At 36.2% G+C, this 13076-nt stretch overlaps 1 protein-coding gene across 7 annotated transcripts in view; it reads left to right on the top strand.

Moving 5' to 3' along the window:
• Positions 1–10244, top strand: part of LOC124631432 (paxillin) — a 61514-nt gene extending 51270 nt beyond the window's left edge. For 3 of the 7 annotated variants that reach the window (XM_047165824.1, XM_047165820.1, XM_047165821.1), the window contains 5 exons: positions 1369–1585; positions 3247–3453; positions 3592–3765; positions 3841–4071; positions 6747–7519. In XM_047165824.1, the coding sequence (XP_047021780.1) occupies positions 1369–1585; positions 3247–3453; positions 3592–3765; positions 3841–4071; positions 6747–7013 (1096 nt within the window). In that variant the 3' untranslated portion in view covers positions 7014–7519. Of the gene's footprint in view, positions 1–1368; positions 1586–2888; positions 3025–3246; positions 3454–3591; positions 3766–3840; positions 4072–4230; positions 4602–6746; positions 7607–8555 lie in introns of those variants that run through there. The other 4 variants (XM_047165823.1, XM_047165822.1, XM_047165825.1 and 1 more) reach the window with 3 other exon arrangements.
• The last annotated feature ends 2832 nt before the right edge of the window (positions 10245–13076 follow it).

Raw genomic sequence — 13076 nt, 5'->3', positions numbered from 1 at the left:
CCGAGTAGTTTAACCATTGAAATGATTAATGCCGCTGGTTCTTATGTTGCCTGCCAAAGAAACTTTGGTTTTGGTCTTCATACCATCCAGTGTTCCTCACATAAACGAAAGTTTTATCGACATTATCGCCTTTTCAAAATGAACTAATGCATAGTGTTAGTGCTGCCCGTTCCACATCATATACTTCTTGCATGAGCTTTCGTTTATTGAATCTCGCTCTTGAATTGAAATGTTTATAAACTACAATTGACTGGCTAAAAGCCCCCAATTTCCTAGAATATTGCTATGAATAGGCACTATTGCTCTTTATGCGATTTCCAGATTGATATCCTGTTGTATTGTCTATCCAGTGCTGCTAGGAAATTAATGTCGACTGAAATTATATGCGTCATTTTCAGTTGACCGCATTTGATGGCCGTATGTTAACGGTGATTAAATTTACTTGCTGTGTCTATATGTATAAAAACTTGCTTTTATAGGATTGTTTAATGATAAATTAAATTCCAAAACATCTATTAAATTCAATCGCCGCAATCATACAAAAAATCTAAATCACAAAACTGATGCATAATTTTATTTCCAATTACCTTTTTAAAGTCAGTCCCTGCACATGCCATAGTAACAAATGCATCCACGAGACGTAGATTAACTACTAAATAAATAATCGTTTTGGAAGGACAATCGGCTATTTAGGGAATTAAGACGCACTGCATTCGCGGGCCAATCCCTAATAGCTCTGTACTGTACCTACTGGAGTAATTTATAACTGGTTTCTGTAAACACAACAGATGGATGACATCTCGACCAATCACGGCCATCGTATTTTATGTTATGACGTCACTATTGTAAATGGATACGTTTTATGATCACATGAAGTAGGATTAATTCGGAAGGATGTAACAGAACTGAATGAAATAGAAAACCTTTTGAAAATCATTGATCGTAAAAAACAGTTTAAGAAACTATAGGATACTTTATATCGCTTTGTGCATAAAGTTAAACTTTTGCATATCGACTGCAAGCAAGCAATACCTCCTATCTGACTCCGGGTGGATTTTAAAGGGGAACAATAAAACTTAATAAAATCCTTATTCCGAGGAAGGTATAATGAGATACTGAAAATCCAAGTTTTCTTTTTCTAAGCATAGTATTGATTAATAAAGTTTTTTGTTTTTATTTTGAATCTAAAGGTAGTTTATGATGCTTATTACAAGTTTTTTGGTTTTTTGAAACAAAAATGTCAGATAGGAGGTATTGCTTGCTTGCAGTCGATATATGTATGTGTTTCCCATATGACGTTCTTCCCTTTAGTCACCTCCAACGGTTCATGAAAATTCAATCTAAATAATGGATCCTTTTGTCCACCAGTCGCGCCTCAACATCACCAATCCCGCCATCTCAAGGAGGTACCCTCCCTCGGCCCGGCACCAAACAAGTGACGGTCACCGTGCAAGAGACGGTGGTGGAACCAGCTCAGTCGCAGCAGCAGCCTCCACCCACTATGGCGGCGGTGCGTCACCATCACCACGCGTCCAATGCTACTAAGGAGTTGGACGATCTGATGGCGTCGCTTTCTGATTTCAAAGTAAGTGTTTTTGATGCCAGTATCTAAATGTCTACTTATTATTTTGCCAAATTATGGTGGGGTTGGCTTCCAATGTTAACTGAATGCACTTGATTACCAGGGTTTTACTTGGAGCAAATCCGACTTCCTGGGCAACCCAATACCCTTGGTAAGCGAGTATCGAGTCAAGACTCATAATTTCAGTTAAAGACACTCGTAGTTTCCTCAAATCTTCATAAAAGAGAGTTACTGCCTCAAAAGCTTTCAAGAGCCATAGATTTTCATTCTTATGATATTCTCCGAAGTTTGAATTTGCATAGAGTATTTCTGCTCGAATATCATCTTTGCAGGTCGTAACAAATCTAATAATCATCAATTCTCCTTGTAATAGTTACTGTAAGAACACGTGTAACCCATCATATTACTTGCCCAAAAACCCTCAGTCATCATGAATTATGAGTTTAGACTATACGTAAACCTACTGACATACATACTCATTTCGTATATCTCATGTTTATTCCTAAAACCATTAGGATAGAGGGCTTTTGAAGTTTGATGGATCCCATCTCAATTTAGACGTATTATTAATTCATAAGATATCTTCATTATATCCAAAATTTTTCTTTGCATATGAAAGTTTTGCTCGATAATATCCAGAACGTATTACCAAAACAAATCTTTGGCATCTGCGTTATTTTTATTGGATACATGCAAATATTATCATGTTCGTTGCTGCAAGCTTATGTAACAAAGCCTGCGCTATTGCATTGAATGCAAAATAAATAAGAATCTAGAAAGTTTTTTGAAGTATCAACCACAATACTGTCCCCAAGATAATTGCTAATATAAGAAGTGAAGCAAATGACTCTTTATTGTATACAAATTACGTGCGACAAGGTTGCTTGTAAAATAAAGGATAGTTGATGATCCCGGCAGCTGCCAAAAAGATATTGGAGCTGGTGGCGTCGCAATAACCGCCTCTAATACCATTGTTTATGTCCTCCCGACGTTATCACGAAGTTTTTCATTCATGAACGCGTATTTACTGAGCAAACTAACAATTTATAATCTGGTGGATCGTTTCGGTCGACTTTATGGTTTGATGGTAGATACTAACGCCTATAGTGAGTCATCACCACCCTAAGGTCTAATATCGGTCGGCATCTGTCACGGCCACCTCGGCACACTGCACTACAGCAGTCTCCTCTTTTCCGTTTATTATAATATTTACAAGTCGCCTTTCTTGGTCCACGGCTATTTCCAGCCGCTGTAGAAGCCGTCCCTCCAGCGCTCGCGTGGTCTCCCTCGCACTCACTGGCCGCTCGCTGGCTAAAGATAGTTCCCAGCGTTACATCACAGGCGTGGTGGGGACGCGAGCTTATAATATTAGAGTACATAGACAAACATTTCACTCGGACGGCATTCGCTCCAATCCACCACGAACGGCCGGGTTTACTTCTGTACGTTGGGATTACGATGAATTTTCGATCTTTTACTTAGACTTAGAAAATTTTGATATTCACCACTACAGTCCAAGTAAAAGATCAAGTTCACTACCAACTTCTGTTATCCATGTTTCTATTTTGCCATCACTCGTCAAGTCGATTGTCAAAAATCAAGTATTTGACCTTTTGGGATGGCATTTAGAAACACCTCTCATAAATATTTGGTTGATTCCACAGGTGAGCGGCACAGGAGGTGATAGCGGTACCCACGTATATCGCGAAAAGCGTGCGTGGCAAGAGCACTACCGCAGCAACCCGCGGCAACCAGAGTCCGCCTCTCTAGAGCATATGCTCGGATCCCTTCGAGCAGACATGAGCCGCCAAGGAGTACAAACCCCCCAAAAGGGATGCTGCAACGCCTGCGATAAGCCCATCGTCGGACAGGTGCATATCCAACCGTGATGGGAGCAGAATTTGACCTCAAACACAGCAAGACTGAAAAACAGTGACATCCAATTCTGCTCCTAAAAGTGTGAAGTGATTTAAGTAAAGTAGTGAATGACGAACTGTTGTGTGATTCAGGTCATCACCGCGTTGGGTCGCACGTGGCACCCTGAGCACTTCACCTGCGCTCACTGCAACCAGGAGCTGGGCACCAGGAACTTCTTCGAGCGCGACGGCAGGCCCTACTGCGAGCCTGACTACCACAACCTGTTCTCGCCAAGATGCGCCTACTGCAATGGACCAATTCTCGACGTTAGTTTCACTATCTTCGCTTCAAGAAAAATTGGACTCTAAACTCAGGGTGCTAAGGTGTATTTTTGATTACAGAAATGCGTAACAGCTCTGGAAAAGACCTGGCATACGGAGCACTTCTTCTGTGCTCAGTGTGGCCAGCAATTCGGTGAGGATGGTTTCCATGAGAGGGACGGCAAGCCTTACTGCCGCAATGACTACTTCGACATGTTCGCGCCGAAGTGCGGCGGCTGTAACAAGCCCATCATGGAGAACTACATCTCAGCACTCAACACACAGTGGCACCCTGACTGCTTCGTATGCAAGGTTCGTATCAGTCTCCCCGTCACAGGAATCTTTGCAGTCAGCTGATGATATTTACAAATAACGCGCCAGTACGCCAGGTCAAGTATAAACACCAAAATATTCAAGAGTCAAACTTTTGGACATTTTGGAAACATGTCTAATGTTAAATTTACCTCACAGGACTGCGAAAAGGCTGTCAAAGGCAAATCTTTCTATGCCATGGAAGGGAAGCCGGTATGCCCCAAATGCGTCGGAGTCGATGAGGATGAATAAAGGATGACGTCACATCACACATGCCCCCCTCAATATGAATGCCCCTCCCCCCAATTTCTTTTCCAGCTATGCTCGTCGTTATGAACAAGGGAATGATCTAAAACACACACATGACACACAAACACAGATGTTATTTACACACTAAAATGAAACAACACTCTAGTCTTAGAACTTGATAGGGAAATTAATTTATGTAATATATTTTTGTAATATTATTGTAACGCTAAGATTTATAATAAAGAGAACAAAAATAAAAAAGAAAAGAAACAAAAAAAAAACAAATATAAATAAATAAAAAAATATAAATAATACAAAACTTTATGAGATTACGGATGTGCCCTCTCAGGCATTCAAGGTCACGTGCGTACGCGCACGACAATGACCTTTCATCGGATCTCATTGTTTTTTGCATAGGGAAGGACGTTGCGGGAAAAATGCAACGAAATTGTGGAGCAGGTCAAGTGCCGAGTATAGGGTTTCCCGGCTCCCAAACTTTCTATTAATAGTAGTGGACAATGACGTCACGAGCACGTCTGCAGCCACACCGGCTGGTAGCAATCACAGTTTTGTTTATGGGCCATTGGATTAAAGACTATTTTTACACCGACCGTTCTATTTTTAAATCAGTCGTTACGCGCACTAATATACGACGAATTAAGGGTAATAGTGCAAGTTTAATGCTCAATAATATTGCTATAAGATGTTATAGTTACGAAACTGAAACTCGGGAGCACGCCAGGCCTATTGCGTAATGCGCAGAATGTTTAGAAATGTTACGAGTACGCGCCGATGAAATGCGCGCCATTTTGTTTTGAAGCCCGCCTGTTTTTGCTGTTTTTTTTTGTCTTTTCTTTTAAGCAATAATGGGCTTGTAATGAGACTGAAAAATAATTGTTTGTTGCCAAATATATTTTAGCTCAAAGCACTGTTTATCTATTGTCTAATTTGCTGCACACTTTCCTTACATTTCACTTAAGTAGATAAAAAACGTGTAGAAATGTAGATCACACAATCGATTTTACTTCAAAGAATTGCATCAATAATACGCATAATAAATCAAATAATTGCGATGACTCTAACACACAATCACACACTTCTTTTTAATTAGCCGATAGAAAAAGAGGAGGTTCTCACATTTCGAGTCTTAAACCACACCTACTAAGATTGAATCTGATCTATACGTAGCTATATATAAAATATACGTAAATAAAAGTCTTTATGTTCCACATAATGTAGTTGTTTGACAACATAATTTCTCACGTCATTACACTAAGATACTACTAGTTATTATTGATATTACTAGACTATGATATTACTAGACTAGTTGTATTTTTTTTTCATGGTTTAATGTGACATTTTCATGGATTCCCGCCAAATGATAATTGTCCAGCATATGAAAATAACATTCGATGACGTAACTGCTCTTTTGTGAATGTAAATTGTATGATTTTTAACATTTTATTGTCATTTCATTCAATTTTGTTGTTTTAGTAAATTCAAAACGTAAAAAGTAAATTCAAAAGTATGGTAAACCCATAATATTCTCCTTTGAATTACAACTGAAAGTCATCCCATCAAAAAATCCCATAAAATGTTTTCTTAGTATTACAGAAACCGATCACATATATGATGTTTAATTATTTTGTTTATAAACAGTCATAATAGGAAACCTCAGGAATTATCATAATAAACACATGTAAGAGCATTCTTTGTTATTAATATCTCAACACAGTTTATTTATCTCATTACCTACTATTGTTTATATTTTAAAAGGTTTATGGACCTATATTAAAATGGATCAGGGTTAGAATTGTTTTTCTTGTAAACGGTATAACACATACTTTACACAATAACACATACACGCATACATAGTTTTGTTGAAAGTAACCAGACCACAAGCGTACGCAACGCCATCTATGTATCTTTGAACTAATCTATATCAGTTAGAAACGAGGTGGGGCGTTAGGTCTACTATGTCAATGTAGTATTCTATAAAATACGTTTTACGGATATTAAAAAAAAAAACGACACAACCTAGAGGGACCGCTGTTATGAAGTTCTTTCTTATTTCAAATCTTGGACTAAGGCCTTTCTTTTCTGGGAGATTCCTCTAAATGTCTGAATGTATGTATATTCTAATTCGAAAAAAAAAATACCGGTGTATCTTTAGTGGTGGCGGATACCCAACGATCTTATCCTTATCTGTCTTACAACGATAAAAAATAGATTTTCCGGGTTAAAATTGATTAATGTGTTGTTGGAAGAAATATTATCTTTTATGAATGTTATGATTTGATGTCAATCAGTCTTGCGTCATATCCTCACAATTTACATCCTCATCGAAACTCCAACATCTCAAGGCTGTCAGAACTATTTTTGTGTGTCATGAAAATAAATTTAAAAATTCTATTTCTTTTTTTCAGGAATGCCGTGAGGCATTCCATGGTGGTTCTTTCTTCGAGCACGAAGGTCAACCTTACTGCGAGACTCATTACCATGGGAAGCGGGGTTCTCTCTGCGCTGGCTGTCACAAGCCCATCGCAGGCCGCTGCATCACGGCCATGTTCAGGAAGTTCCATCCCGAACACTTCGTCTGCGCCTTCTGCCTCAGACAACTCAACAAAGGAACCTTTAAAGAACAAAACGACAAGCCTTACTGTCACACGTGCTTCGACAAACTCTTCGGTTAAAACATGACATGTGACTTCACAGTGCAGGACCGTCGAACACGTTCCATATTCAAACTTTTTAAGTAGATATCGATTAGCGATTGTCTTTGAACTGTGAGCGTTCGATATATGAATAAATAACGAATGGCAATGAGAGTGCAGATCGATTATATCGATTTATGATTGCAGTATTTTAATGTGAAATGTTCAAATGAAGGCAAAGGTTCTAATTATTATAACTAAGTGTCGACTGTAAGTCGGGCTAGTGCCATACAAGATAAATGTATGATATTAATATCGCTGTCTACGTCGTAACATGTAATGAATCACTAACTTTATTTATGTTATAAAAATCTGTTTCAACCTATCAATTTAATGATATGATGACACGCGTATGAATGGTCTAGAAATATATGAAAAATCGAGATTATTTCAAGGACAAAGTAAAATGTAAATAATTCTTTATCGAATGATATTGCCAATTGGATAAATAAAACGACAAGATAAAATATTCATGAGGTACATCACGACTTCTTTTGTTACTACCTTCTTTATTCTATATTCCTACAATTACACCTGTATTAATTAAAAAAATAAACAGGTGTAATAATAAAATATGGGTATAATTTAGGCGATCACCAAAAATATTTTTAAGAATCTAAGCTGAGGCACCAAATAAAATAAACAACTCCAAAAAAAATAAATTGACTTAAATAAAAGGGCACTAAAGTATATAATATTATGATCCAAAAAAAATAAAATAACATCAGAAAAATCGCAAATCTCGCACAAATATTATTTTTGGTTCCCAAAATGGATTAATGGTCACCAAATTCTATCCAACTAAAAGATTAATATTACTACCAAAAATCAAAGTTAGTGACGAAAACGAATCGCTGCAAAACCGACTCCACGTAGTCTTGTCTGCCCTACCCCTAGAGTGCAATTCAAAACCGCGTAGGCGCGGAGGGGCGAGGCGGCCTGCGAGCTGAGGCGCAGGTAGTTTCAGCGCTCGCCGCCGCGGCTGAGGCTGGCCGGCTCCGCCGGCCAGCAATCCGAAGCCGCGGTGGTGAGCGTGAAAACCATCTGCGACGATAAGCTCGCATGGGACCGCCGGAGCCACGCAGCGCCGGAGCCGTGACAGAAGCCATGCTTGCTGCATGTTGCGTGCTTACTTTTTAAACGTACTGAGTTACACACAAATTCATATAACAATAAATAAGCGACGTACGTTTGGGAACCCCAGTATATTAATTGGTATTTGGGAAATATTCTAGCGATCGTTAGCTTTTTTAGTCTAACAAAAATGGCCAAATTAGGAGTCATGGTATTACATAATTGGTAACATCTAAGTAGTGACAATATATAATATTTGGCCTAAAGTGTATTTTAAAGCCGTCCATATATTTTTTTAGTAGTCAATTATACGAAAAAATGGTTTTATTGAATAATATTTTTGGAAACGTTATTTGGTGACCATTTATCCATTTTGGTAACCGTTTAGAATTTTTTTGGTAGTAAAATAGGTACTTTTTTGGGTGGTGTTTAAACACAAGCCATAAAATATACCATTATTTCTCAAATTATTTCAATTTTATTGCACGGGTATTTTCTTTAATTACAATTTTAAAATACCCGATAACTGCGTACATTTTCAAGGTCTCTGATAATAGCATATAGGTTCATACACAGCGATAATTTAAATACTATTCAGAACGATAAGACATTTTATATTCAGTTTCAGAACAAAAATTAAAGTTGCCAGCAACTTGAGTTGTGTTTTAATGATAAATAAAACGATTTGGAATCAATGATGAAATCTTTATTCATAATTATATTATAAACTTAGGGTTTCCCTGTTCAAGACTATAGACCGATATTTTCTCATACTTATCACAAGCAAGTAATGCGCAATTTCACAAGAGTCGAGTACGAAATGTTGATGATGTACGTCTAAAATATTTCCTTTATAAAACAAGTAGATAAATAAAATAATTATTATATTAGACACAGGACTTATGTCTGACAATTAGATAAAAACAATTGAACGTACAAAATGATCACAGCCATACATACTTGTATGTTTATTACAATTATATATATTGTAAAAAAAATGTTCATACAACCTAGTGAGATGTGAATAAAAAAAGAAATTTAACAAAAAATAAAAGCTCACAGAATAACAGTCTAGTAAATATCGATGTAGTTTTTACTAGTGCATGTGATTTAAACTAATTAAGTATAGTGTTTATACTAAAAATTGTTCTAAGAATAGATAGGATACAAATTTTGGAAATGTTATTGCAAATAGTACTACAAATGTACGGTCTAATATGTCTCAGACATTCGATTTAGATAAGGCTTAGTATGCAATTTTTTATTAGGGAAAACACGACGGATTTTTATTCGTAGTTCTCTCGAAAGTTCTGCAGTTTATTAAATTGAAGTTTGGAAATAATTGATTGTATATCTTACGTCGATGGAATAAGTCAGAATCGCGCGAACTTAGATTTCAATAATATTAATGGTATTAAAAAATTGAATTTGTTATGGATTGAGGAATTTCAGATGTTTGTCGATGTAATGATCCGTCGTGTTTCTCTATGGAATGAACAATAGTGCTGCTATGACAATCCGATAGTTTTACTTGCATTTTTATAATTGATGTTATATGCTTTCTGTAATGTAATCGATCCGACTCAATTATATCGATAAGTTGTGTATCTTCCATTGGCGTTACGCTGTACAGTTATTTGCTATGTTGTTATTATATTTTTATTACTCCATTTTACGTTATTGCTTCGAACTTCGTTAGAAAGTGCCAAACGTATCGAGCTGGATTATAAAGGTTGGCGCTCACGGTCCCACACCAAAAATTTAGCATCGTAGAACTTTTAAAATCATAATAAATCGTGTTTACTGGTCATTTACATATACAAAAGAGGAAATAACAGTTTTACCTCTATTATACAAAAACAAATGACTAATCAAGTTTTCCTTAACGTAAGGAAAAAAACATATGTTATCTCAATAGCAACAACGATATCGCAATAAAATTGTAACTTCAACACGTTTTGTGTTGGTTCGTGAGCGTTGGCACTAAGTTTATCGCTTCAGCCCGCTTGATAACGATAATGAATGCAGCCGGCGAACCGCGGCTAGTTAGTAACGCACCGTACGAAAATGTAATCTATGAGACACGATTTTATTGAATCTGTAATATTTTAACAAATATATTTAATGTTTTTTTAATGCTGTTTTTTTACTAACCCTATATTCTTTCATATCTCACGAAAAAAACATCACCCGCATTGTCAATTTATCCAATTCTAAAATTTATAAAGAACCATGTATTTGTATAAGCGGCTTCCACAGCTGGGCTTAAAACATTTAAAAAAAAAAACATATAATAAAACACCTATATTCTTTTTTTGAAAATTGACAACTAGTTATCATTAAATCAACCTACACCGTTCGTACATAATAATGTAGGCAGCACAGGTGGGTGTGCATAATTCATGTCATCATTGATTTTCTTTCCCACTCGCAGTTCGCTTTTAACAAGAAAATACGTTTTAGAATACTTAATATGAATTTTGTATTTCGTATTTTTTTTATTCGTCGCCTACAACAGCACACAAGAATTTCACTTATTTTACTTTCTTTTTTCTTTGCCCGTACTGCTGGGCAAAGGCCTCCCCATTTTGCCTCCATACCTCTCGATCTTTTGAAACCTCCCACCAAACTTATTTAACTATCGTAGAAAAAAAAGCAAATTGAAGTTTTGTATTCTTCTAGAAAATACCTTTATCCTCCATAAGCAAAGGTCAATTTTATTTGCGTCATCTATACAGGTAAAAACGTATGCTGAGCGCACGAATAGATAGATCAATGACTGAGACGATATAACGAGGTTATTGCTTAAAATAAATAAAAAAACTTATTAAATAGAAATAAATAAAGAACTTGGTATAGCTGTATTTCTAGATATATCGACATACATTTAATTATCCTCATACTTATGTAACTGAGCATTAGAGTACCGATTTAATTTTGTTTCAGTGTTTATCAGTACTGAAAATTGACATCAAAATAGCCATGCACGTACATATTTATGAACCATTTACGTAGGGGAACAAATATAATGACCACCATAAAATGCTTTGATACCCTTAGTTTTGTAACCAGAAATATCTACTGAACACCAGAAAAATAAAGTCTAAAAATGTAATAGTACCAGCTATTTTAGTCACGACTTCACTTTAAATTGTATTCGACCACCAAATTTAGTAAATGATCACCAACTCTTGACGACCAAATTAATGTATTATTTTTGCCTAAATAAGTCACTGTGATTGCCATAAAATGTAGGCTTATTACCAAATAAAGTATTATGATGCCATATTAAGTTATGTGTCCGGCTTGCAATGCATGCGTGAGTGTGAGTGACAGGGGAAAATGGAAGAAAATTACATATTGCGCCGATCCCAAGTAAAATTGGGAACAGGGCAGGAGAAAGAAGAAGAAGAATGTGTTTCTCAATACACTCCCTCGAAAACACACTCTTATCGCACTGTTTAGAGGCATGCAATAGACAATTTTCCACCCTAGTGCAGGAAAAGGGTCCCCATAATGTTATAAAATTTATTGTATCAGGCCGAACTTATTTTTTTGGAGTCAGTTTACTTAAACAGGATAGCAAGATGTAAAAACTTTGATTATCATTTTATATTAAAACGCTGGTATAATTTTGATGATCATTTACTACTTTTGGTGATCATTTACTACTTTTGGGATAACAATGATTTATTTGGACTCATTTTGCTTAAATAGGATAGCAGAATTTAAAAACTTTGGTTATAATCTTACTTTAAAATGGTGGTCTAATTTTGGTGATCATTTACTATTTTTGGCTTACGCATGATTTATTTTGGAGTAATTTCACTTAAATAGGATAGCAAAGTGTTAAAACTTTGGTTATAGTTTTACATTAAAATGCGAGTTTCATTTTGGTGATCATTTACTATTTTTGTCTGCTATTTGTTACTATATCTGGTGATCAGTTAAACATAAGCCGAATGTACTCAAACTGGTAAGTATGGAGTTTTACTGGTTTTTAATGTGTTCTATATGTAGTATGTACCTACTTACGTTTATTTGCAAAGACTTATTGTAGAATATTAATATTTTTGTAGACAGCTGTGTCTACAAATTTAGGTATGAATTTGGCATGATGAGTAACGTTGAAACCTGAAGGACAGTGGGCGTTTCCAGGAATCCCCTTGAACGATACTATCTAGACTACTATTAAAGAAATAATTACATATTGCAGCACGACGTTGAATAAGGTATGGATGTGATAAATACAAAAGAGAGGTGATATGATGTTAATTATCGCTACTTGTGTCTGTCTGTGGTCCTACCTACAAATACCTATATACGGATACGTTAAAAATTAGAGCTGTATAGGGTGTCCCAGTGGTGGTTCTTAGACATGTTACATTGGTTACATCCATATCAGGATCAGCTGTTGTATTTATTTATGTAGTTTATCTACTTTCTATTCGCAATATAGATTTTTTTTGCATCATTCATGCTATTTAGCACGACTGACTTTCATCATACTCATGACACACCCTCATACTCATAGGCAAAACACGATTTCTGCTTCTGCCTATTTGAATGAATCATCTGAGTAAAAGTTTTCTGGCTACACAATGGTGTAAATGGTCAGTTGGTCAGCTAACTGGGGCATGACACTCATGACTAACTTGCACTCCGCACCACATTCTCCATAAACCTCAAGTTTCGTATGGGTTTGTTGGTTGTAACAATGATTGTAGCTGATCAAAAATAAGTTCATAGAAAACTATACTACCTACCAACATATTATACAAATTAAATTATATTCTCGAACCAAAACAAATTGACCTACTGGCAATTGATTGGGAAAAATATCAAACACGAATTTGGGACTTGGGATTCCCCATAACTATCATAACAAGCGTGGGTCGGTGGGTAACTCCGGTTTCTTCCAATTGTCTATAGATACCTACATTGCTATATCAAACGGAGTTAGATATC

Source organism: Helicoverpa zea, chromosome 6, assembly GCF_022581195.2.
Source record: "Helicoverpa zea isolate HzStark_Cry1AcR chromosome 6, ilHelZeax1.1, whole genome shotgun sequence".
Classification (NCBI taxonomy): Eukaryota; Metazoa; Arthropoda; class Insecta; order Lepidoptera; family Noctuidae; genus Helicoverpa; species Helicoverpa zea.
Note: the sequence above shows the minus strand (reverse complement) of the source record. Positions and strands in the feature narration are given on the sequence as shown.